The following is a 27,146-nucleotide window of genomic DNA, read 5'->3' on the forward strand; positions in this document are numbered from 1 at the left end:
TATGTACCTTGGGTAGACCTCTCTCAGATTTGTTCATTTCATGATCATATCTTCGATTCTTTAATTTTGGTGAATATTTTTGTCATTTTTGGTAAAAAGTGATATTTTTGACTTCTTGTTAAAAACCGCAAGTCCGATTGCTTTGATATTACATATATAGGTACTACATGTGGACCTCTCTCAGATTTGTTCATTTTGTGATGATATCTTCAATTATCTAATTTTGATGAATATTTATGTAATTTTTGGTAAAAAGTGATATTTTTGAATTATTGTTGAAAACAGCAAGTCCATTTGCTATACATACTTATACATATTGTTCATTTTCTGATGATATCTTCAGTTCTTCAATTGAAATGTGCCTTGCTAACAGCGGAGCTATCTCAGCCGAGAGGCTGCTTGTTTAGTCCCCGTTCGGATGCAGTCTGAAAATGGGGACTTATGTTTTGACCTCCGTGTGTCTGTGCATACGCGTGTGTGCGTGCATACGTGCGTGCGTCCGGACCTGTATCTTAGAAATGCCTGGACCAATCACAATCAAACTTCACACATACATCATACATGATATTATACATATGCACGTCAATTTGTTTCACGATCTGATTCAAGATTTTTGTGCTAAAAATCATCAAAATCAAGCATTTCTTGGCTGTTTACAGATGGATTTTGTTCAAACTTGGTATATACATTAGACATTATGGGATCTTGATGCAAATAATTTTGTTTTTCAGATAAGATTCAAAATGGCCGACTGGCAGCCATTTTGTTTTAATGAATGTGGTTCTCGTGCCATATCTTTGACTTGCTTTCACTGATTATGTTCAAATTTTAAATATTCATTATACATCATGTCATAGATAGACAGATATATTGGTTTGACGATCCTATTCAAAATGGCCAAATGGTGGCCATTTTTGTGCCAAAAAATCATCAAATATCAAGCATTTCTGGCATTTATGGATGGATTTCGTTCAAACTTGGTACATACATTAGACATTACGGGTTCCTGATGCACGTCATTCTATTTTAATGATTGGGCTTCTAGAGCCATATCTCTTAAATGCTTTGACTGATTATGTTCAAATTTTATATATTGGTTAAATATCATATTATATATATATACATGTATTCAAAATGGTTGATTTTGTATGCTGTTCCAGAGTAATATCTCTCAATATGGACTTGTTACTTTTGTTTTTACCCATTTTTCTCTTTGTTTCCATTCAGAATGTTGGCGTTGCTCATATCTGTGACGGTTTAGTAGAACAGAAGGATGACGGTCTTGGTACTTTAGTTCTATGGAATAATGGTATTACACATGTTGGCATGGCAGAACTAGCCCGAGCCTTGGTATGTATAGACTTGTCTCCAGCCAGACTCAAATTCATTAGTCAAGCTGACCTACTATCTGAGACATTACTATACTGATTTAAACTTTCATATATACATAATCCAAAGTGGCACACATGCATCTTTGTTTCATTTAATAGGGTACATTTCAACATGCACCTTGTCATATAACTTTGTTCAATCAGTCCATCCATGTCTCAAGAAGGTGTGTGTTCAGAAGTAGCCACTGATTTTTACCGTGAACTTAAAATTGCCAAGATGTATCTTTTGTGTGAGATGTACATTGCGTGATAATAAAATGAATTCTCTTTCAGCCGGAGTGCAATAATTTGGACACCCTTAATCTTGGTCACAATGTCCTCACTGATGAAGGCGTTTTACTACTAAAAGATGGATTACTGAGGAATGGTTCAATTTTAAGACTAGGACTAGTCAACACAAGAATCACATGTGAAGGTAATACAGTTCTGTCACTGAATGCAAATGTTCGTACAATGCAATGCATTGGTCATTGCCATTTGGGCTGTTATGTCTCATTGAATCATTATCAAAAGTAGGAAAAAAAAAATGTATAATAATAAGGTTACCATGAGAATATTGCAAAATTTGCACTTGGGCAGTACAGAAACTCGTTGACCTCTGCAATGATACAATGACTGTACTGCTTTCATGCATGCTTATATTATTATTCTCATGATAATCTGCCGGGTAAAAGTATCTTCCATGTTCTGTGTACCGAATTCCTGTCTCCATTTTTAATCATTGTCAGCAATTACTAGTACTCAAGGCATCCCATGTTATGTTTTCTCCATTTCACCAGGTGCCATAGCATTAGCTGAATACTTGGCAGACGGCACAAAATTAATCAGACTTGATGTACGTGAGAATGACATAAAAACTGGTGGATTGATGGCTTTAATGTTGGCATTGAAGGTCAATAGAAGTCTTCTACGATTAGATATTGATAAAGACATAAAGAAAGAGACGGTAAGTTTGTCAGAGATACATCGTTGCTGTGTCTTGTTTTTTATTGTGCAGTTAATAGCAAATTTAGTATCACATTCATTGTCATGTCACCATATTCCAATTTCCTTTTACACTTTGATCAAATATTCTCAAATAAAAGATAAGATTTTTATATTCTCTCACATTGAATTCTACTTAATAGATGAATGGACACGAAGATATTCAGAAAAGTTTGCAGGATGAGATTGGTAACTACACAAAAAGAAATAGAGAACTGGCCAAAGATGAAGAAGCCAAGAACCAAGTGATTGAAGCGCAGAAAGCTCTTGAAAGGAGTACTTTAAATCGGTCTAAAGAAGATGTTAACAAAACAGACAATTCTGATCACTTAGCACAGGTGAATGCAGATGCTTTAGACAGTCCTGATTTGGCCGATGTTACCCATGCTATTAACGGAGAGCTGGTCATTGTAGACAATGTGCAAATGCATAATGATAGTCAGGCTAGTGCCTTAGTTTTATTAAACAGTCAGCAAGAAGGGCAACCTTCTGTTTCACAGTCTTCCAGTGTAGCTGCAGAATGTACAGTGACAGCTGGACTGTCATCAGCGATGGAAGGGGCTTCCAACGGTAATGAAAATGGATTACAAGTTGGGGATCAATCTACCTTCTATGTCGGTATCAGCAACAATGAATATGTTGCCAAAACTGTGGCGCAACCCAATGCGAATATGGCTAAGGACACGATGTGTTCTGCAGAGCAAGGAACAAACATTGATGCACAGACAGCGCCTAATCTTAACGATTTTGATGACAACAGTGCAATAACATTTGTAAATACAAAAGGAGATGGAGATGCCAAAGTGGATTTTGGCAGCGTTCTTCATAATAACACTGAAACTGCTGTGCAAGTGCCTAATGGATTACTTAAGATGCAGAATGAATCAACTGGCATTCCTGTACCAGACATCATCCATGGTAATGCAGTGCATGAAAAGAAAGGTATTGTATACACGTATTGGTATTATTGAAAGGTATTGTATTTTGTTGTGATGAATAATTAAAAGCAGGGCAGTACATAGCTAAAACTTGCTAACGTATGTCACATGATATCTTTATTTAACATTCACCACATGTAATTGAAAGTTAGGAGAATAATACACACGTATGGTTTCAACTGCTTAGTTAACAACAGTCTTTCAAAGCAAAGTGCCGTTGGGGTGGGTCATTATAATTATACATGTACACAGCAACTAAATTAATGTGAAATATGTTAACTACATGGATAAATATAGTACTGCTTAATGAAGCTGCAATACCAGTGGATATTCTAAGTCATGTTGCTTTTACTGCAGGATAAATGAGTGGTGGTTTAAGAAAGATACAATTAAAATGTAATTTTGAAATAAAACTGTCCTCTGATATTGTGTTATACTAAATACGGCTGCAAGAATTAAAAATATTTTGAGAGGTAGAATTGGAGAATTGATTGATGGTCTTTCAACCACTACATGGCAGCTATTTTAAGTAAAATAAGAATGGAATTTGGATTAATTTGTGGTTGCATTTGAGAAACATAGTGACCCCTAGATTTTTATTGGAAATTTATTGATGTAAATTATGCTGATGAAAATGTATTCAGAAAATCGTTCTTGTATTATCTTAGAAACTGTTAGATTTTCCGTGCATTCAATTTCATAAAAGTCAATGGCTACTTGCCAACTGCTGTAAATTTTTCCACTGACTGGCAGCATTTATAGCTTATTATTGCAGTTTGTAGTGATTATTATTTTGCAAGGGCTGCTGCTATATTGTAAATGTAACCTGGTTAAAGAATTTATTTATAGCTACATGTCCAGCAATTATGACTAGTGATATGGTGGCTCTATCCTGGGAAATAGACAGAATGAACACTGCTATGCTTGCTTTGTAATAACATGTGTGTATAGGGTGAATTTTATCTGCTTGATGTGCTACAATTGTATATATTGTTGACAGTTGAAAGGATGGGCTCTGTGCACATACATCACAGATATTAGCTAATGTCACTCACATGGCTGTTCAACTGTGTTTTATTATGAAGTCTTTTTCATGGAAGAACTAATGTGATGTGATATGTATATATCATTTTTTTTTCTCCCTTAGGAAAATTATATCCTATTGTATTTCCACTGCATATCAGGGAAACGAATGAGATTTGCAGTAATTATTAATTTTAATTAAGATGCTATTAAATTCAATGTACATCTTTTGAACTTTTATGTACATTCCGAGAAGATGTATTCATTGATTTTCACAATGTACATTTTCCAGAGAAATAATTATACAAAATTTACCTGTTGCATTCACTTTAAAGTATTTGATAATTTACAGTTGAAAGAACCATGTTTTCACCAACCAGTTTGGTTATCATCATGCAATGAATGAATAATTAAATTAAAATTAACATTTACAGTGATACCGTATGTAGGGTACTAAATATTCTGTGAATACTGCCTGAGCCCTCTTTTGCAATGCATGTGCATGTTAATAGGTTTTGTCCTCACCTATAGCTATAGTTGTTATATTTTCACCTGCAATAGGTTTATCTACTTCGCCTGATGAATTTGAAAAAGAACTGGATGAGATGTTGGCCTCTGTGACTGCAGCTAGTTTAGATGAGGTCACACAACTGCCAAACATAAGTAAATTGTTCTTAATCAACATTCGTTTTTTGTTTTTTTTAATTTTTCACTTCAAATCTATTGGGTTTATTGCTTAAGGTCTCTTCAAATCCTAACAGTTGTGGCTTCTGAGTTTGTGTCATCTGTGATGAGCACCATTCAAAGTAAAGTGAAAGCTGATCAAAAACAAATCACAAAATATACATTTTCTTGATTCTAGCTGTGGTGTTTTGTGCGATCATTGGTGTTCTGGGGATTCTATGAATATGAAATGAAGTTTATTGTAGTGTTTCTTTCATCAGAACAGCAATCAAAATTTTTGTATTGTAGATTCCAAGCTAGTTCAGTACCAAGTAGATTTTGACATTGATGAAACCCTAATTTTAGACAAGGGCAATTAAAATCATGGATATCATGAAATCAAACTCAGAATGCTGTTTAACTAATCTATAAAATGCACAAAGGTTTCTGATAGCTTATGTCTCTTCATGCACAATCATGATTAATGTACTTGTGGCAATGTTTGCATAAAAATGTTTGTCCTCAGTTGCTTAGATACTGTATCTATGTTACAATATGCTTTATAGATAACCATTTCTCTGTCAATTACATGTCCTTAGGAAATGATCAAAATCATAGTGACAATATCCAGGATGTTTTTTCTTTTTAGAAAAACCATGGCTATAGATGTTATTACGAGCTAATAACTTTGATCATTAGTAGATTGATGTAACCAAGCACTCTACCTTAATAATGGTAATTTAAATGAGCAATACCTGGACAGTAAAGTTCATATTTTATGAATTGGGAATGTGTTTTCAAATTTTGATGAATTGTTACTGTACAATACTCGTGCTTGTTTGTCAAATTACATACTGTAGTGCCACATTTTGGTATATTGTACACTGGCAGCACGCACAGCTGTTGTGGCAGCTTTCAATCTGTATTATAAATAAAGCTCACTATTATGTTTGATCATTTCCTGGTCATATTTCTTTAATTAGAATAACTAATGTATATTGGGTGAAGGAATATAGAAATTATACCACACATAATTTGAGTTTCCATGCATACAATCACCTGATACTAGTAATATTTTTGCTATTTTAAATTCCACTGTGGCTCATAGAGGGCGCTGTCTTTGTTAACTGTATTTTTTCACTATCACCAGTTGGCTTGGAGAATCAATGCAGTGGCTAAAACAACTTTCCTTTACACTTTCTTTTTTTTCTTTCTTTTCCATAGTTGTGTCAGAAGATGAAGATATATTTGACAAGTGAGAGTTGAGTACACGAGTCTACAATTTACATTGAGATCACAAGTTGTGTAGTGGTGTATTTTCTTACATGCTATGGGTTCTGAAGAGGATGTCACCCTCAGCAGGATCTACTCTAATTTACTGGAGATCGTTTCATATTTCCCAGAATCCTTTATTTTGCTATATTGGATTGTGGTTACTTATGTAATAACCCCCCCCCCCCCCTCTCCCTCTAAACTAAATTGTATTCATCCTCTATTTCTTAATTTTGCAATTGGTGGATGAACTTCTAATACATCCCCTATTATTAGGTTTGGATTTTGATTGAAATTTGTTACTTAGCGATTAAGCAATTCTTTTTTTATCTGGACAATCTGAATCCTGCAATGCTTCACTGTTATTGCATGACTCGAGGTTAGGAGTAAAAAGTCTAAGCAGTCACATATTGCTTTGCTATTTGTAGTAACCCACTGTTTATATAACTATTTTGTGTCTATAAACGTCTAACCTTGCCCCCATAAGCATATGCCAACTGTTGTTGGTCGGCATACTGAGAGCTGTACACTGGTAGATGGTCTGGAAGCAAATGTCATAAATTTATACGTTAGTGTATCCAGAACAGCTTTCTGAATGAAAAGTAGCTAAGTGCTATACAGGTAATCATCATGAGGGCGCTGTTCATTTACAAGCTGGTTATATTAAAGTTGTCAAATCAAGCATATCATGTTTATCATTGTCTTGTCTACAGTTTTAACATCTTTGTATGTTTGTTTTAGCATTTGTGTTTCAATATATATAATGGATTAACATTTTGAGTCATGTCAACAACATTTCAGGCAAACTTATTTTCTCACAGGGTATATTCACAGCCAATAACTTTTCAATCTTGCATGTTGTTCACTTAATTACGTTTCATGGTATGTGAACTCACTGTAAGATACTTATTAGTGTCAATGGTCACTTGACATGTTGTGCCAATTACTGTGCATTGTGAGCAATATTTGTTAGTATCGTACAACCCTGCATATGCATGTCCTGTATTTTTGTAACTGTATTCAAGATTGTCGCAAGTCTTCCATGGTTATCCAACTTGATCATCACGCCAGTAAAAATACAAACATGTTATTGATCAGCTTCACCATCAGAGAGACCGATGCTGCATTTACAGATGCTTTGGCTTTAAGAATACTAGACAGCAGTGTGATGACATGTGGAGAAATCTGGGAGATATCTATTGAAACTGATTTGAATTTCCATGAACAAACGTGATGGAGATGGATGGATTGTGTAACCAGATCATTCAATCTTTGAATGTCTGAGAGCCGATTATTACAGCCAAATAAACTGTCAATGTGTTGCATTGTAAATATTTATGCCCAATTTATTCTAAAATAAAATAAACTTAATGGGCGAGAGTTATTGATTATTAGTAGTGCAAGCACTTGCATAAATGACAGAGGTTGTGTCTATAGTTAAAATAATTATTTTAATGATTCAGCGTGCAATAAATGCAATTTATTGTTCAAGTGTACTCCTTGCAGAAATGCACTTGGAAGGACAAATACAATGTTGCATTTTTTTAAATCAAGAGTAGTTAATGTTTCATCCCAACTGGTATTTTGGTAGTTTGTATTGAACTGAATTTTGTTGTCATTACCCATTATTTACCGTATTGAAACTTATGTACATACTCGTCAAATTGAACTTGATAGTTGAAAATGCCACCATTAGTGGGATTGAAGTCATTTTGCAAACATTAATTTTTGATGAGAAAGTATCAACAATTATACATACCATAGCTGCAAGACCAAATTCGTCATTGCATTACCTGCAACGTTCAAAACTTTAACTTCATCAACCATTTCTGTTGAGATTAACTATTGAAGTACAATTTATCAGTTATCAGTTCTTCATTTACTGTTTTTGTAAACTAGTCTTGTTACTTTCGACACCGCTGTCTTCAGACATATAACTTTGTTCGACATTAAAGTGAACTGTTTAAGCAAGTCGTTCAATAAGAATCTTTTATATTTTCTGACAGTTAAGAGATAAGGTTGGAAGAGTATATTTTTTATTTTAATTTGAAGGTAATTTAAAGCTTTATATATGTGCCAAGTCCTTTAATAGACGTTATCACTAAAACCCATGGTCTGAATGGACAAACATTCATTGGTATTTAATTTTTTTTTTTTTTTCATTTTCTCAATAGTTTTTCAGTAATTTATTTGACAGATATGGCATGTTTAAAATTATTTTTTAAGAAGGAAGTGATGAATTGGTGTTACTACAGTAATTTTAAGCTGTGCGAATATGTAAGTGACTGCAATTAATCACTGGTCGGGCTTAGAAAGCATTTATTTTTTTCAATGTCGATCTCATCACCATTTTCATTTGTTTATATTTTGCTTTTCAAATATACATTTTGTGGAATATAAACATGTATAGACTGCCAAATTACATTACCGGTACATTGGTATAGGGACTATGGCAGAATGTTATTGTATCATATTTGGGGTGTGGGGGATTGTGAATTATTGAATGTATATGCTCATAGAGATTTGTTTACAAGGGTGGTTTTGCAACATTTTCTTTTTTGAATATGGAACTTGGTCTTGTATAATATATAATAAAGCATAGTAATGTAATTATTTTAAACTCTCAATGAAATAAAATATCTATGAGTCATGTAGACATTAAATTGATATTATCTTCATTCTTCAGGTACCATCATAAGCATAGCATGTATACAACAAAATATTAAACTGTCCACCATAAACCCGATCTATTATGTCATTGCAGATTAGAATCACCATTATTACACCACGAGAAATTTTCATGAAATTAAATTCATCCCATACAATGTCTCCTACAGTGGTCTTATCTTTAACATCACAGGTTTGTTCTACCAGACTAATATCGATCATTTTAACAGCCTAAATAATTCAGCAGAGCATAAAGTCAGGAAAGTATGGTAATATACTAGTAATGTATATCAAACTTGGTACCAACTGTGAGTGAAATAAGTGCATGCATAAATAGAAATTCCCGGTAAGTAACAATTTAGTCCAAAAAAAATAATTTGCACATAAATGAAAAAAGTAGTTTATAATATGCTTATGTAATCCATTGTTATTTGAACCTAGTTTGAATGAAAATGCTGCATGCATGTTTACGAATTAACAAAAATGCTAATTTGACTCTATTTAACTCAATGATTAACTGAATTTTGTCGAAGTTCTACTTAATGTGCTAATATTTGAAACAAAATAGTATTCATATGTAATCCATCCTAGTTTGAATGAAATTGGTGTGTGCATGAGTAAAGATAACAATCCTTATCTCAAGATTAAATATTTTTACCAGATATTCCTTGCCCATTCTTTTTGAACAATTCACCATTTCACGTATGTGTAGATGCTCTCATAGAAGCTGCATCCTTTCTGTTGTACCATTTCAATAGACCACGGCTTCTAAAACAGATTTTACAGTACATATTTGTGATCTGCATAAAACATACTGGAGGTTGTATTTGCCACCTTATGTGGTACCAACAAACCACAGTGGGTGAATTACAAATCAGTGAATCATTTGTTATAGTTAATTGTACAAGTAACCGTTTGAAATATTGTCACTTTCCAGCATTCGGACAGATACCATGCACAAGTTGAACATATGTTGTATCTTTTGCATTTGTGTTGCAGTTTCTCATTCTCTTATGGAACACAATATATTTATGAACTTTGTTCCAGTATAAATAAAAGCTCATCAAAACCTAGACCAAGGCGTTCAGAAATGCTAGTGCAGAGTAAAAAATACAGCATAGCAGAAATGGGCTTGGTGGTAATAGCCCAAGGTGGTCAGAATTGCTGATGCGCAGTAAAAAATATGGCACAGTGGAAATGGCCAAGGCGTTCCGAAATGCAAGTGCGCAGTAAAAATATGGCACAGTGAAAATTGCCTAGGTGGTAATAGGCCAAAGTGTTCAGAAATGCTGATGCGCATTAAAAAAATATGGCACAGTGGAAATGGCCAAAGGTGATCAGAATTGCCAATGCGCAGTTAAAAATATGGCACAGTGGAAATGGCCTCTGTGGTAATAGGTGTTCAGAAATGCATTTGCGCAGTAAAAATATGGCACAGTGGAAATGGCCTAGACACTAATGGAAGAACACTGTCTTCTGATGGCAAGACATGATCAGGTATTTTAGACACTGAAGAGAGCTTCATGTGCAAATAAGGTAAATTTAAAATTAGCCATTTAAACAATGAGCATTGCAACTAATTTAGTTCTGCAATGCATTGAAGTTTTGAATACAAACTTATTAAAGCAAACAGATTAAATTTGATTGTATACATCTCCAATTTGCTGTCTGATTTATTCAAGCACTTATACACCTATGCAAGTGTACTTTAAATGTTTTTGGATATCAGAAAATTGCCCAATTATAGCAAATCTGCAATTGGGTCTCTAGATATTAGAACTACGATACACTTAATTAGGTCACAAAACCATACATTTTGTTAGTCACACGTCTTCTGCCTGTCGGTAACAAATATGAGGTCAACCTATAGTACTTATATAAACCAAATGAATCAGACTGACAGTTTTTAACAAGATGTCTAAAACATCCTTTTTTACGAAAAATGACAAAATATTGACCAAAATTGAAGAATTAAAAATATCACAAATCTAAGAGGTCTACCCAAGGTGCATATACACCAAAGTATCAAAACAATCTGGCTTGTAGTTTTCAAGAAGATGTGTAAAAGGATGCCGACTGACTGCAATGGACAATCACTTGTATAAGCTCAGCTCGAAAAAGTCAACAGCGGAGCTAAAAAGTGAAAAAATTTGCCAGGACACTCATTTAAATCCAGTGAGTGAGTTCCAGAGATGTCAGTGGAACAGAGAGGCAAAGACTCGATTTGTGTGCTTTGCCCTCGTTGCATTTCTTTACCATAGAAACTGGTTTTGACTCGTGGGTTTCACCTCAAAAGTAAATATTTTTTAAACACGAAGAAGTTGCACGAGAGAACAGTCTGGACCTGTTGATTAACCACTAAAACCGGACAATTTTCAACAAAGAAACAAACTCGTGTAAAATTTCATTTTATTTGTTTCAAATACACAGTTGTTGACTATTTGGCTTATGTCGATACAAGACAAGTTCATAAACTGCCGCATTTACAATATTGTATATCAAAAATACTAAACTATGTTAAGAGAAATTCTACATTCTGTTTAAATTTGAAAACAAATTGACACCTGAATCTGAAAACTAAACTACCATGTTCTCACTTGATGTATGTTTGATGTGGGTCCCACATGTACAATAAACACAAAATTCAGATGTGTGCTCTCAGATGTATGCTGGGAATTAATCGATCGACACAAGTGGACAAAATTGAAGCTACACATGCAAATTTGGGGATATTGTTGGCAGAACACAATTCATAAAGAAGATAAAATTCCAGATGAAGCTTGTAACAAAAATTCAATTCTGGAATGTTCCAATGAAAAATAGTATATGATTTATGGCATCTGACATGTGCATAACAATGCAAAATCATCAATTATTATACAAAAGCCACATTGGAATAAATACAAAATGGTTCCCAACAGTTAAAAAATCAGCTAAATAGAAATTAGCAAACAATTATGAAAGGCATAGCACGATATGACACACTAGAAACATGGTATGTTTCATTGGGGCAAAAAGATGTAAAGCAATGGCGGCAATTTATTTGTTGATTAAATTCAGTCACATAAGATAGAGACTACAAGAACGCATCACACCACTGTTTGAGACAGGCATGGCAGTCAGCGGACTGTTTTTTGTTAGCACCAGCTGCATCCTTCAGCCAATCAATAAATAGTTCTTCATTTTTCTTGAGTACAAGGTACTGTCCAAGCACCACGTATGCCTGTAAAAAATTTAAGTTTTTAGTTATTATACCTAGTGACTTGTTTGGTCAAGCATGGTCATGTGATCAGCCAGTATTGCATTGCATTGAAAAGTTTGTTACATGTACATGTACCCTAACCTTGAAACAAGTACAGATCTGATGAACGCACATATATGCAAAAATTAGTCTTAATTTTAATTGTTATTTGAAGCCTGGTCATGTATAGTGAAGTTGTATTTTCTGAATTAAAAAATATACTAATGCGCCAGTGTTTTTAAAAACCCAACACATTTGCAGTGATTGTGTTTTATATTGTGCTTCTCATGGAGCAAATATGGTATATGCATGTTACCGTAGATGTAATGCATTGCTATTTGCTCACATACTCACCTGACAAGTTGGCGTAGGTGACGCCCTGGACTGCTGCGATCCCCACCAACGCAGCAGCAGCAGTCCAGGGCGTCACCTACGCCAACTTGTCAGGCTACTCACATACATGATTGATACAAAAATGTATCATGTAAAAACTAGACTATTTACATACCAAGTCAAATCCTTTATCAGTAAGGCGTTCTCCCAGCACTTTTCCAATTCCAGCAAGTTCTGTGACTAGCTTATCACCCATGGGTTCAGCTACAAAATTACGGTGCTTTTGAGACGTAGACGACATCTTCAGTTAACTCCGAAATTCTGAATCTATGGAGAGGCGCAGAAGAAAGTATTGAACATCTGAATAACGCTGCATAAATTGTCATCATCTCTTCGTCATTCAAAATAAGAAAAAACAATTAACACTATTGTATTGTATTGTATTGAAAACAATAGCTGGGTTTGTTAGAAAAATGTGTGAATGGTTACATTTATAAACCATTTTAATAAACCAGATTAAAATGTAATTGTCTATAAAGATATAAACATAACTAAATGGTCACACTGTCATGACATTGTTGATGTAATACAAATAAAGCATTTTTCACTAAAACATCAGGTTTTTGTAGCATTCTAAATATTCACACACACATTTCTCCCAAGTAAGCCACTGAAATTCAAGGCTGCACAGATACCAGCATGATCGTTTTTTGGATAATTTACAACATAATATATGAATAATTACTGACTACAACTTCCAGTGATATGATATTCAATTATTTAGAATTTAGTTTGTAGTGAAACTGTAACATGATTGGCATATAGTGCAAACATTTTGAAACAATTAAATTTACTATTTTTTTACAGGTACCGGTAATAAAGAAATACATTATCTATGTGGTGGTATTAAGAGTTTGTTTTCAGGGGTGGGTGGTATCAAGGTGGAAAATGGTTGCACATATGGGGGTAATTCCTGGAATTGCAATAGAGAGGGTTCAGGCCAAAATACAATATATTGTGTTTTCATGTTTCGTCTGATATTTCTGTGGTATTCTGCTGCTGTAACTAATGCAAGATTTGTTCTAAAATTCAGTGTATTGTATGTATGCTGAAAACACCCCTTTTTTCTAATGGCAGAGTCGAACCAGTTTCACTCTCACTGGGAAATCTGCATTGTTGCTCGAATGAGAGCTAATTGAACACATTTTCCAGACTGGCGGAAGAGTATGTAACAGCCAATTTTAACAGCCTATCACATGATTTTACTCAGAATATTTACTGGAAAGAGGCTATTCCATTTTACGCAGAAATAATTGGGAGTAGAATATGTGAGGGATTGGATCAACAGAGATGTGTACACTGAAAAGTAATAAATATCTATCCTTCTTTTGCATCACTGAGCATTTTTGTTTTAGTATACTGGTTTGAAAATATTGAATTTGCATGCTTTGCGATGTCTTTTTTACCGAAACACCCCTAATGGTTGAATCTCGGGTTTGACTCAAGGAAGTGTAATGTAGGCCTACTTTCCTAGGGTGTTGAAGGAGACAGTAACAGCGCACCACGTGATTCGTTTGAATACAATGGTGAAGGATTGGCATGAGGGCACCGTCCAATCTCTGTGGAATCGTGTCTAAAAAAACACTTTTATTTTTTTTAGCTTGTAGCGATAAAATCAGTCAATTTAAAACTATTTTGGCACAATTTTACTGAAAAGACAGGTTTTTCATTGCTCATGAATATTAATTTATTTATTTTAACCAATCTATGTTGAAAATGAACAAATTATATGATACCCACCATTACCCCTCTATATACACTACATCCCCAAAACATCCTTTCACCAGTGTAATTTATGTGACTTCAGGAGAAATTGAAATAAACAAATTATATGACAATGAACGTAATTATAATTTCAGCCTCTAGTTTAGCACTGATTAAATAAACTACCTCATCTTTATGCCAAGTTATCCATTGCCCACCTCAGTGACTCCAAAATCTAAGTTTTGTAAACACAGTCTAGTTGGTTTTATTGTACCGTAGTTAGTATTTTTAATCATGATTTCTCGATTCTCCTTATATAATATTATAGATTACAATTAAGAAGAAAATGTCCAAATAAGCTTCATAAACTAGTGAATTTGGACTAAAATTATTTATTTTGATTATTATCTTCCCAGCTCTAGCGGGCTTGTCAAATTACTTGCTAAATGCATGGAGGTAAAAAGAGAAGGAGGCACAGCCAAGCTTAGATCAGAGGTACCAGGATGGTCGCCGCTGTTTGTACATAGATCAGGAAGTTTATTTGCCGAACGGATCTAGGAGGACAGTTTCCTCTTAGTGCAGTGAGGATTACCATGTATTAGCATACTACGGAAGCCTTCGGCAGCACTCGGCGATTTTCGTGCCAATTCTAGTCAAATTCTTATAAACAAATATGGCGACGATTGATAACACGCACAAGTTTGACTACGATGCTAAAACTGCTATATCCTTAAATTCAGAAGACGTAAATGAAATCGAAGAGCATATTAAAGACGAAGAATTTTTTTGCATATGCTGTGAACGAAATAATTACCCGAAAACAAAAAAATGCAGCGATTTTCTTGTACATGGTATATAAAGAAAATTGACGCACTGCCATAGGAAGTAGGACATACACGGGATATAAACTTCAAAAAGTGTCATTGCAAGGAACATTAAACAATATTTATTTTGGACTAAAAAACAGTACTAGCAAGGTTTCGAAACATTACAATATTACCGATTCAAAAATACAACGGAAAATGTGCTGAAAAACGAAAAATTACATAAACTTAACAAGAAATTCTCTGATTTTCAAAATTCCAACTTTCCCGTTCTCACAAACACGATTCCTCTACGTATAAAAGATCTGCGCATGCTTTATGTCCTTTGGCTTTTACTGTGACACACGTAAAACAAGACCTTGGAGTGCGTACTGTACGCAGCAACGCTTGAAGCTAAAACAAAAGAAGTTTAGGAGGATTATTTTGGCTGTGACTCCTTCTCTTTTTACCTCCATGCTAAATGCTATTTACTTTTAGAAGATATTTGAAGAAATGTATTTGTACTTTTTCCCTTGGTGTAACCAGATTTTCCCATAATACATAATTTGTATATGTTCTTCTCGTCCAAATTTCACTGCAGTAAAGCACAACTAGTTTTACAATTGTATCGAACATTTTTAAGTACGTTTTGATCAGTCAGTTTTTCTGAGAATTGTATCACATGTAAGTAAACCGTCACTTTTTTGTTTAACCACGGCTGTTCTTGGTTTAACCATGGATGTCATCTAAACAAAAGATATTATTTGACTTCCGTGATTCCACCATCAACCTCCAAAAGCTTTCTGATAATTATTGAGCGGAATGTACCACAACCACCCAATTAATATTCTTAACCAGGAAGTTGAATGAATCGTTCAATCAATCAAACTCTGTCATTGATCACTCACTTAAACGCTCCATAAATGGGAGCATTTACAACACGTGAGTCCTTGAGCGGCAATGAAATAAAAATGCAATATCAAATTATGAAACGAGAGATAAAATGGCACACATTACCTGGAAACTCACAGATTGACGCACAACACAATCAAATAAACGACTAAAGTACTGAGACAAAAAATATTCAAAATCTGCCGTAGAGGGCCAATTTCAAGGCTCTTTAACTTATCAACAAAATGACATCCAAATGACAAAATCATTTAATAAAGCAGTCGCTGGCTGATATTATTGTTTCATTTTTCCAAAATTTTGCAATAATTTAATTTCATGTTTTAATTTATGTTAAATGTAATCAGTCAGCGTTTGAAAATAATCACAATACACCTTGCTTTCTTGAAGTATGGATATTCTAGGGAGTCTAATTTCTCTGCGTTGCGAAATCGAAATCGAGGTTGGCCCTCATGTTGAATAAAATGGCGATATTGCGTGTATTGTTATCTGTCAGTTGCTCAAAATCCTGTGGAATCCAGACAAGTTTCGCGTTGTAACTACACAATACATTGCAATTATGGAGCAATAAGCATTTCAGAAGACGTGTTGGCTTGTTCAAGCCCAGACGACAAAGACTTTAGACAAGCAAACTCGGTCGTGACCTCCGTTTTTGAACTGCGACTCAATATTGTAAAAAAAAAAAATTTAAACCGAACGTTATATATTTAGTGAGGCGTTTCGTCATTTTACTGGATAAAAATGTCCAAAGCGACCAAGCGTAAACATGTCTTTGGTGAAGTGCTCAGTGAGTACGTACTACCAGAGGATAATCAGCGGATCGTTAAGGTGTGCACTATTCTGTTTTATAGAGGTGGACCATTTGAAACTATTAGGAAGTTGTTCCTTCAGTTTTCACATTATCTCAGCTAAGAATGGCTTGTATTTTATTAACGATTTCAACCAAATAATAATAAGTGATAATATATAAGTTCTGAGTTTCAAATGATCCACTTGCCTACTACTAGTATCTAAGTTTGATATACACAATGTATTTATTTACTTTAGTTGTGCTCTTCCTTAGTACATTGTACATTATTCAGCTTGTAAGAGGCACTAAAAAGTGCGAAAGTAAAAGCAACAAATAGAAGCTGACTATGACATTGATAATTAATGCCAGGCGCATACATATGTATCATTTTTGTCTTGGTTCACTTCTAGCGACTAAAATATGGAAGATAGACAAGCTGCTTCATACTGGATACAGTTTGCGCTAATGCCAGTAATGATTAATTTTAGATAGATGTAGCAAAATTGTTTCATATATGATCTGTTGATTGTTATTTTTAAACATGACTGTAACTTTTCTCATTGTGTTTTGTAGATCAGTGCACCACGTGGTAATAACCTCCATGAGGTGGAAGCCCCAGGTGGGGATAAATTTCTTGTCAGCATGCCTTCCAAATTTAGGAAGAATGTCTGGATTAAAAGAGGTATGGCATCCTTTTATTCTCCTTCTATTGTTCAAAAATCCAGATGTTAATGTTGTACTAGGCGTTGTCTCCCAATACAATCAAAACTAACATTTTCCACATATAAGTGTCTTAATTGTAATCAAATATTGTGATTATATTCACCAGTGGATAGTAACCATGCACAGCATTAAATCTGAACAACATCATGTGCTTACTTGAAATCATTTTACTCCTCAGTTTGGTAGTGGTTATAATGCATGATTATAATCTAGACTTGAACCCTTTATATTACCGTACATGTACTTTTCTAAAATTTCAGGAACTCTAACCAAGTTTTTCAATTTGTGGAAAATTAAATCTGTATTGATTAACAATCTGCTTGAAAACAGAGTCAGGTATTGAGTTCTCATGAACAAATGTACAGTCAAATAAATTGTACAGATGTAAATTGTAAAAGAATGTAAATTGTAAAAGAATGTACCCCGGGAGGCTAAATTTGAACAGGTGTCTTATAGATTTGTCAGTGATTTAAACAATGACAATATGTTGAAAGGAATGCCATTCTGACTGCTCTTTGAAGATTATTGACTCAATTGTTAAATATATATTTAATTCCCTGGTTTTATAGATATACACATTGCAACACGCATACATGCAATATGCATTCAATCGAAATGCTTTCCTTAAGGTATAGATTCATGTTCGTGGGCACTCGGAGTGATTTTTTTTTTTTTTTTTTGCTTTTCTTACCCAGACAGTCTTGGCTAGATAGTGTTGAAATTTCGGAGCATTGTCAATGCTAGAACATGCCCAAAAATGGATTTTAAAATGTAGGGAATCGAGGCACGCGTATGTGACTAAAAGTCCCGAAAGTTTGTTTACGTTGCTCTTTGATTGACAAGTCACTGTTGATGTTATATGCAAATTAGTTGCTGGCCTCAGTTACGGTGCGGCGATGTGTAACTTTCTGTCCGCGACCCTGTTTAACTTACCTCAAGCGCTACCAACTAGTCTTGCAAACTACAAAAAAAAAGACAAGACGGAGACGCTTCCAGCATGCAAGCGGAATACAAAAAACATACAGTTGTAAATGATAAGTAAACTTTTTCACTCTTATCTCGCAACATGTCGACAACTTTCAGCCTGGCAGCTTCCAGTGGAGTACTGTTAAATATTTTTTTTTCACGCATTTTTTTCTCCGAAGGCATTATAAAACTGACTAATTTTACATTTGTCGTTTCGCTGTAACGATCATCGTGCTGATAGCATTGCGATGTAGTAGTCGATAAACACCATTCAGATCATTGCTGTGCTGTCATCGATAACTAACTTTCCAGTGGCCAAATACACAAACGTGAAATGCTCGGTTACTTAAAAATAAAAAAATACCCCGAAAATTACAGAAACATAGGCAACGTGATGCTGTTTTTAAACACCGCGGGAAAAATCACGCACTCTGCGATGCCATCTTGGTTACCTTAATCGGAACCCCCCTTGTTAGCTAGCATGCATCTGTAGCGATGTCGCAAAGTACGTTGTACGGCCGTGCTCGGCAACCTCTGGTACTATGGCACTCTATGAATGAGGTATTTCCAGAGGTCAGGGTTCGTTTTAATTTTTATCGACCCATCGCGTCTGCTTGTAGTTGAATGAAACCTGTTTCGATTTACAATAGTTGTCTCCCATTTCGACTTTTTCTCACCGGCATTTGAGCGATTGAGTACAAAAACTGTGAATAGCCGTTGTGTAGCAAAATATTACGACCCATTTCAACCTGGCCGTCTAACTTCGCACGATCCATTTCACCGGAGATCGTGAAAAACTGTGTCATACAGAGTATTTGTTAAAGGTCTGAGGAAAGGTAAATTTAGACTCAACCCACCCAATGGGGATCGCTATGTTTGTATAACTGTATGAATATCTCATCGGCTTTACATAATCCATTGTCCCCCCCCCCCCCCCAAAGTGGAAAAGATAACACTACGCTATGACAGTTTTCACGCAAGGTTTTGACTCCGCGGATGATTTTACGTCCGTTTCCCTAGTATTCTAAATATTTTTATTTTATTTATTTTTCTGACGATTGAACATCAGCAAGCGTCGGTGTATGATGGATTTTGGCATGTCGTCGTGATGCAATAGCCATTTTTATGGACGATTAACGTCACTTTCATAAAACGGCCATTATCTCGGTTCGTGTTTTCTGGTTGGTCAGAGAGATTGAAAATTAATTAGCTCCCACAGTTTTTGTCAGTTTGTCATGACATTTTCACACTATTTTGACAACGTCTCTACGGACAAAAGGACGTCTGGGCTTATTTTTAAAGCTTTGCATTCTTGGACAATGACATTCAAAGTGTGAAATACAGACCGGGATTGACTATACAACACACATCCTGCTTGACAACTTTGTAATACTGTAAAATGACTAATTTTCACTGGGTTTAAATTTCACTGATTTACCATTTCAGGCATATTCAGTGGGTTTTAAATTCACGGTTTTATCATTTAGATAATGTGTTCTATGCTAAATTTTATATATTCACTGGGTTTTAATTTAACGCATTTTCCAGTCAGCGAAATAAGCTAAATTAAAACCCAGTGAATAATTAACCATTTTACAGTATGAAAACAAAACATACTGTATATACGCCTGGACACCCCTTTGTTAATAAACAACTGATAAACCTTGTGTGAAAGTTTTACTCAAAATAAACAAGATTTGTGCGAGCTATTTAGATTTGAACTTCCATGGTAAACTGAAAAACACAAGTGGAGATAATGGCTAATTTGCATAACCATTCACTCAGTAAGAAGTTTGCTAATGCTCATAATTAAAATGACTGTAACAGTTCCGAATTTAAACCTATTATCGTTTTGTAAAAAGTTAAATATAGTGCATAATATGGATATCCCGATACTTTTTTTCACCATGTTTGTTTTTGATTATTTATGTACAGCCTTGCTAAGCATTCAAAAGAGAGAAATCGTCTTTTGAGTATGTTCCACTATTCACAATGCTGTGAAATTTTAACAGTCTATAGCCAAGACTGTTTGGATAATAAAAAGCAAAAAAAAAGAAAATTCACTCTCAAGTGCCCATGAACCTGCATCTATACCTTAAATACTTTTTATAAACACAATTTTAAGTTGTAAATTTGAATGATGCTTAACTAATATTTAAAAAGGAGCAGCTTCACCAATGCCTCTGAAATTGAATTGTAGGTGATTTTGTGATCGTCGACCCTATAAGTGAAGGTGATAAGGTGAAGGGAGAAATAGCAGTGATATTATATCCTAGACAAATCAGATACATCAAGCAAGAGGGTAAATGGTAAGTAAATCTTCATTGGGTGCATAAATCTTGGTTGAAATTAGATGATCATGGTGATCACTCTGTTGCTTATATTCAATTGTATTCATCACACTTGCCAGCTTTTTGACTCCCGTGTGCGAAGCACAAAACGGAGTCTTTGCAGTTACCCTGTCTGTATGTATGTATGTATGTATGTATGTATGTATGTATGTATGTATGTAATGGTATGTATGTATGTCTGTCACTTTTTTTGTTCCACAGTTATCTCAAGAACCACTAATCAAATTTTGGTGAAACGTGGTACATATATGCTCTGGGATAATGCGCAGAGTTGATTAGGTTTTGGTAAAAATCTATGAATATTAATTACCTAATTTGCATGATAATTAGCTGATTTTTAGCTGTTCCATGACTGTTCCACTGATATATGAAGAACCACTCATTGAATTTTGATGAAACTTGGCACATGGATGCTCTGATCTAATGCGCAGATTTCATTAGTTTTGGGTAAAAATCTGTTTATATTAATTACTAATTTGCATAATGATTAATCAATTTTTCGGCTTTTCCACTGATATCTCAAGTACTAATCATAATATTTCAATAAAACTTTGTACATGGATGTCATATGAGACTGCACAGACTTGATAGTTTTTAGGGTAATATCAGTACATATTAATTACCTAATTTGCATAATTAATTAATTTTTAGCTATTGATATTTCAAGTAGTAATGAACACATTTCAATGAAACATGGTACATAGTTACTTGAGGACTGTGCAGAGACCTAATTAGTTTTTGGAGAAATATTTGTGCATATTAATCACCTTATTAGCATAATTAGTTAATTTTCAGCCCTTCACCTGATATCTCAAGTACTAATCATCACATTTCAATGAGACTTGCGACATAGATCTTCTAGGACTATGCAGAGACCTGATTAATTTTAGGATAAATTATTGTGCATATTAACTACTAATTTGCATAATTAGTTAATTTGTCCTAAGAACCACTCATTGAATTTTAATGAAACTTTTAAAGAGTACTCATCACATTTCAATGAACCTACATGTGTAGGACTATACACCATATTAGTTTTGGTAAATATTTATGCTTCTTAATCACCTAATTAACATAATTAATTAATACTGATATCTCAAGTATTGATCATCACATTTGAATAAAACTTGGTACATAAATGCTCTAGGACAATAGACAGCCTGATTAATTTTGGGTTAAAATCTGTTCATATTAATTCTCTTAATTAGCACAATAATTAATAATTTTTTGGTTCTAATCACATCTCAATGAAACTTGGTACATAGATATTACATTACGCAGATCTTATTACTTTTACATTGCGCAGACCTTATTAGTTTTACACTTAAATGTGTTCATATTAGTTACCTTATTTGCATAATTAGTTTTCTGCATTTCCATCAATATATCAAGTTCAAGTAATTTTGAATTATTTTTTAATGTGTCTCCAATACTCTCAGCACACGGGAGTTCTTTCTAAGCTTTCTTTGATTATTTAAGCATCTGCAGAGTATGATTACAGTGTTCTCCCCACATAGAACAAAGCATGGCGGCACCGCCATGCTTGGCGACCCGGCCGCCACGCTTGGGCTCGGACCGCCATGCTTACAACTTCACCGCCATGCTAATAGGATGCATTGTTTACGTCCATTTGACCTGCTCACACGTAGCACTGCATAAATTATCACCGTCTACGCCACGGCGCTTTGAACTTGCCGGGACAAATTAAACAGTCCTATTGTTAAACACGTGTGAAGTACAGACGCTGTCAATGGGGAACAAATTGTCACTCAAGTTGCAAACACCGAGATGCTATATGACAAAACATGTAAAGGAAAAAAAGGTGATGCTGCCCGGCTAAAACGTACAATCACCGCTAGCACAGCAGAGAAACGAAAGCGTGTAGAAACACAGAAACTGCGTGAGGCTGGTTTTGATGAGTCGTGGGAAAAGACATTTCCCTGGTTAAGGTCAATTGTTCAGGTAAGATTTAGTAATTTTAGAAATAAAATGCCAGTGTGTGTATGTTTTGCCGATCGTAAGAACACCGAACATGGTAGGCCTACACCGATTTCAATCAACATCTTAGACACGAGGTTGGTATAGACACGACATGAAAAAAAAAACATCACTCGTTACTGTCAGCTTTTATTAGATTATTTATGGATATCTTCAAAGATTAATGGGTACGCGTATGTTATAATTTGTCCAAGCAAAAAAAAAAATCGAATTTTGTAATCTTCCGGTCACATGTTGACCTGTGTAGGTATTTCCAAGATGGCGGCCTGTCAACGTCTTGCGAACGACAGCTGCTATCATCACGCGCTATGATTGATGGAATCCCGATTTGTATACATAATTCTATTGTTACGTTTTCATTTTAATTGAATAGTGATGTTTTTTTTCCTCGAAATTCCCGAGTCTCCTTGTCGTTGACCTGACAAAACCAACATGTAAACAACATGTTTTGCAGACGAAATGCTATCCATACAGCACTGGGTTCCCGATCGTGGCACAATTCAATCGTTATGTTTACATTTATTTGAACCTCAATCCTCATTGGTTTTTTTTATTATTTATCATTTTTTCCCACTAGGAATGTTGTGCAGTTAATGCTCAAAGCACAACATGATTGCAAAGAGTGGATCTTCTTTATGGAACAAAGTCCCGTGCACGTCTATGACGATCGAGTTTAACTACAGTAAGGCAGCCAATGTTTGGAGCACAACAAAGTCAGAAGGATTAGTTTAGACTAAGTTTTATGGAACAGTTTCACATTAAATGACGATCTTGTTAAATTATGGTATATTATGTAAAGTATTATGTAATTTAAATAAAGTCTCTCATACATTTTAATACTGTCTTGTATGTTTGTTTTTGTGAGAGTGAATCCTGAAAAATATGCAAATTAGTATGCAAATTAGCATGCAAATTAGACCGCCATGCTTGCCTCTGAGCCTGGGGAGAACACTGGATTATTTCCATATAAATTTTGTATGATTCTTTTACACATTAGGCCTGTTGAGTATATGGAAAAAAGTCAACAAGAAGAGTCCATGCCAGTGTCAACTTGTACAGTAGAGAACATACTAGGTGGCAGCGAAGAAAGTGATCGGTATACCAGCGAGGAAGAAGATAATGATGATGATCTGTTTGTAAACACAAATAGACCCAATATAGTTTATGAATCGTCAGATGATAGCAGTGAAGAGGAAAGTGATGAAGGGTTGGACCTTGAGGATGACTACCATCAAGAAGAGACCAATGATGCAGATTTGAAAAAGGATAATGGAAGTACTAGTGATGAGGAAGGAGGGATTGATAAATAAATAAATAAATAGATTATGAATTGATAGATTGATAGATAGATATGATAACCATAATTTCAATACATTAGTTTGCAGATTCACCAATGTATTGTATCTTTTCATTGTTCATATATTGTGGATGTTAGTGATTAGTTATATAATCACTGATACAATAGATTATTTAACACGTATATCAATTTCAGAATGAACATTGTAGCACTTTATTTTGTTTCAGTATGTTGATTTTGCTCTGTATCCCTTATCTCGTCAAGTCAATGTAAAATTGCATGCAGCTGGCAGGATAAGGTGTATAGAAAATGATTCTGCCGTGTCCGTCGAGAATAAGCAAGGCAATATGAATACAAATAATCAACCCAGATGACTGCGCTTGTACTCAATGTGTACCGGTATGTGAATGATTCATTATAAACTAATTATACACATGTGTAACAATCTTGAAATTCAAGCCAGTTGTCCATTTCATTTGACAGTTCTTTACAATTCCAAAACAATGGACTTTTGGATCGCACTTTGTATGTGCATGCTCGATTCATGCGTGCTCATACAAAGCAGAATAATACTATGACACTGACGAGATTACATATATGCCTTTTGTTTCACAGCCTCTTGACCATTTTTTTAATGTACACGTCAACTGTCAGGTACATATATTAACTATTTTGAATATCGAATTGACTGAGCTCACATTTGCAATAGGACAGAAAAACGTATAGCTTTTAATATACATGTACAATGTATGTGTCATATACCAACCATTACAGTATTTGTAAGATATCTGGGTCAGAAGTTTGTAAGTAGGCAACCATTACCATAGCTTTGGCTGCGATCAAGTTTTCATCATTTTAGGTCGTCATTAAATCTTATCACATCCAATCATTTGTTTATAAAGCTTCTTTAACTTGAAAAAACAGGTTCGTTTTATCGTTGAATATTAGATTTTTCTGAATGTTGAGTTGTAGGATCCATGTAGCTGAATGCAGGGTACCCTCTCGAAGTAAATACATGTAGTAGCAAGAAAATAAGTTAGTCTAACCACAACTATTGAGGTATACTATGAGCTCGGGAGCACCCCAAATAAATAAATAAACAAACAGTAATTTTAAAATACAAAAGGTAGCTCAACCAGTTCTCAAACTTCTTGAATAGATAAAACAAAAACCAATATTTCGACGATGCTAGGATCGTCTTCAGAATAACAGCTCCAATAGGATGACCTGTAAACAATTTGGGCAACCTATACTGGTACCAAGTTTTTTTTATCTCGACCTGGTAGCTGTCTTCTATCACTGGTCACCTTCATGCCCTAGTCCTAGTCCTAGTCCCACTCGTATTACTTTCCATAATTAGAAATCTGTCTGAATTTGATAGAAAGCACGGGCAAATTATTACAAGTAAATAAACAGTAATTTTAAAAATACAAAAGGTAGCTCAACCAGTTCTCAAACTTCTTGAATAGATAAAACAAAAACCAACGTTTTGACGATGCTTAGGATCGTCTTCTTCAGAATAACAGCTCCAATAGGATGACCTGTAAACAATTTGGGCAACCTATACTTGTACCAAGTTTTTTTTATCTCGACCTGGTAGCTGTCTTCTATCACTGGTCACCTTTATGTCCCACTCTCACTTTTGTTACTTTCCATAATTAGAAATTTGTCTGAATTTGATAGAAAACACGGGCAAATATTACAAGTAAATAAACAGTAATTTTAAAAATACAAAAGGTAGCTCAACCAGTTCTCAAACTTCTTGAATAGATAAAACAAAAACCAATATTTCGACGATGCTAGGATCGTCTTCAGAATAACAGCTCCAATAGGATGACCTGTAAACAATTTGGGCAACCTATACTGGTACCAAGTTTTTTTTATCTCGACCTGGTAGCTGTCTTCTATCACTGGTCACCTTTATGTACCACTATCACTTGTATTACTTTCCATAATTAGAAATTTGTCTGAATTTGATAGAAAACACGGGCAAATATTACAAGTCCATGTGTGCATCATTTTTCAATAGGTAAAATATGGCTGCCATTTGTTTTTTGTGAAACATGAACCAGTGCAGTTGCATATTCAAACAGTTTTTTTGGTTTGTATTTAGATTAATAACCAGCTTCTAGCACTGAAAACTTGATAACTTTCATTATCAAGCTGGGAAATTATTTATGTTTAAAGCATCATTGTTTCTGCATTGTCAATACTTATTATGTGATGTTAAAATAAATCTTAGTTGATTTGCTTACTGGATGTTTGATTAGTATTTTTTTTTATTTTCCAAAGAACCCCAATAATATTTTCCCTGCTACAAACTTTGTGATTTTCAAAAGAAAATTAACCTAGTTTGCAGTATGTAGCCAAAATAATTAACTTGTGGATATTCATGATGCTTGAAAGCAAGGTTAAAGGTCTGTATCTCCAGCAGAGAGGTCTAACCCATCAATTTGAATTCCTGAACTATTGCCTTGTCTGTATATAAACATCCTAGGGAATTAAATGTTCTCATTGTGGCCATTCTAAGAACACTAGGAAACTGGGCATTGGTGCATATAAATGGAGCTTCCTGGCCAAAATAACCTAGGTAGATTTTATTTTTAAATGTATACGATAAAGCTCAGCTACCGATATATTTTTAAGCAAGCATTATCTACATAATGATCAAATTAAGAATACATCTAGAATGAAATGGCTCAGTATGTACATAGCAGTATGGCTGTTGGATAAAATGTGTGAGCTCAAATCAAACCTTTGTGGTTTCTTCTTAGTGCAGAAGAGTAGGCACAAGAGGGTCTCGACTGATTTGGATGGAACATTTTAAAGTCAGTCGTTCACAGGCGATCATCGATAAATGAAATCATTTCGGCGATTTCATTACAGAATACAGAACAAACTTAGAAATGTTGCATAAAAATATACAGGTCCTGAACTTGTGTCTACTGCAAAACAATTCAACCGACAACTAGTTTGGTGCTATTAATGCAGGAGTGATTTCTATGTGTGATTTTATTTAATTGCAAAATTGTT

The 27,146-nt window shown here is 34.6% G+C and overlaps 3 protein-coding genes across 4 annotated transcripts in view; 2 read left to right on the forward strand and 1 right to left on the reverse strand.

Annotated features, from left to right (window-relative positions):
• Positions 1-8,934, forward strand: part of LOC102803534 (uncharacterized) — a 29,044-nt gene extending 20,110 nt beyond the window's left edge. Inside the window, exons 8-13 of one of the 2 annotated variants that reach the window (XM_078009603.2) lie at positions 1,228-1,350; positions 1,665-1,806; positions 2,171-2,337; positions 2,519-3,317; positions 4,898-4,999; positions 6,224-8,934. In XM_078009603.2, the coding sequence (XP_077865729.2) occupies positions 1,228-1,350; positions 1,665-1,806; positions 2,171-2,337; positions 2,519-3,317; positions 4,898-4,999; positions 6,224-6,258 (1,368 nt within the window). In that variant the 3' untranslated portion in view covers positions 6,259-8,934. The remainder of the gene's footprint in view (positions 1-1,227; positions 1,351-1,664; positions 1,807-2,170; positions 2,338-2,518; positions 3,318-4,897; positions 5,000-6,223) is intronic. The other variant, XM_085494132.1, reaches the window with a different exon arrangement.
• Positions 8,935-11,330: 2,396 nt separating this feature from the next.
• LOC100370761 (barrier-to-autointegration factor B-like) lies at positions 11,331-16,184 on the reverse strand. The gene is made up of 3 exons (XM_085494135.1): positions 16,097-16,184; positions 12,688-12,839; positions 11,331-12,161 (listed from the first exon to the last, which is right to left on the reverse strand). The coding sequence occupies exons 2-3, from the start codon at positions 12,811-12,813 to the stop codon at positions 12,015-12,017; spliced, it is 273 nt and encodes a 90-aa protein (XP_085350261.1). The 5' UTR covers positions 12,814-12,839; positions 16,097-16,184; the 3' UTR covers positions 11,331-12,014.
• Positions 16,185-16,445: 261 nt separating this feature from the next.
• LOC100367924 (putative RNA-binding protein EIF1AD) lies at positions 16,446-24,314 on the forward strand. The gene is made up of 4 exons (XM_002735156.4): positions 16,446-16,816; positions 17,352-17,460; positions 20,668-20,776; positions 23,814-24,314. The coding sequence occupies exons 1-4, from the start codon at positions 16,730-16,732 to the stop codon at positions 24,124-24,126; spliced, it is 618 nt and encodes a 205-aa protein (XP_002735202.1). The 5' UTR covers positions 16,446-16,729; the 3' UTR covers positions 24,127-24,314.
• Positions 24,315-27,146: the final 2,832 nt, after the last annotated feature.

This window comes from Saccoglossus kowalevskii, chromosome 2 (assembly GCF_978046115.1).
Source record: "Saccoglossus kowalevskii chromosome 2, keSacKowa6.1, whole genome shotgun sequence".
NCBI classification, from domain to species: Eukaryota; Metazoa; Hemichordata; class Enteropneusta; family Harrimaniidae; genus Saccoglossus; species Saccoglossus kowalevskii.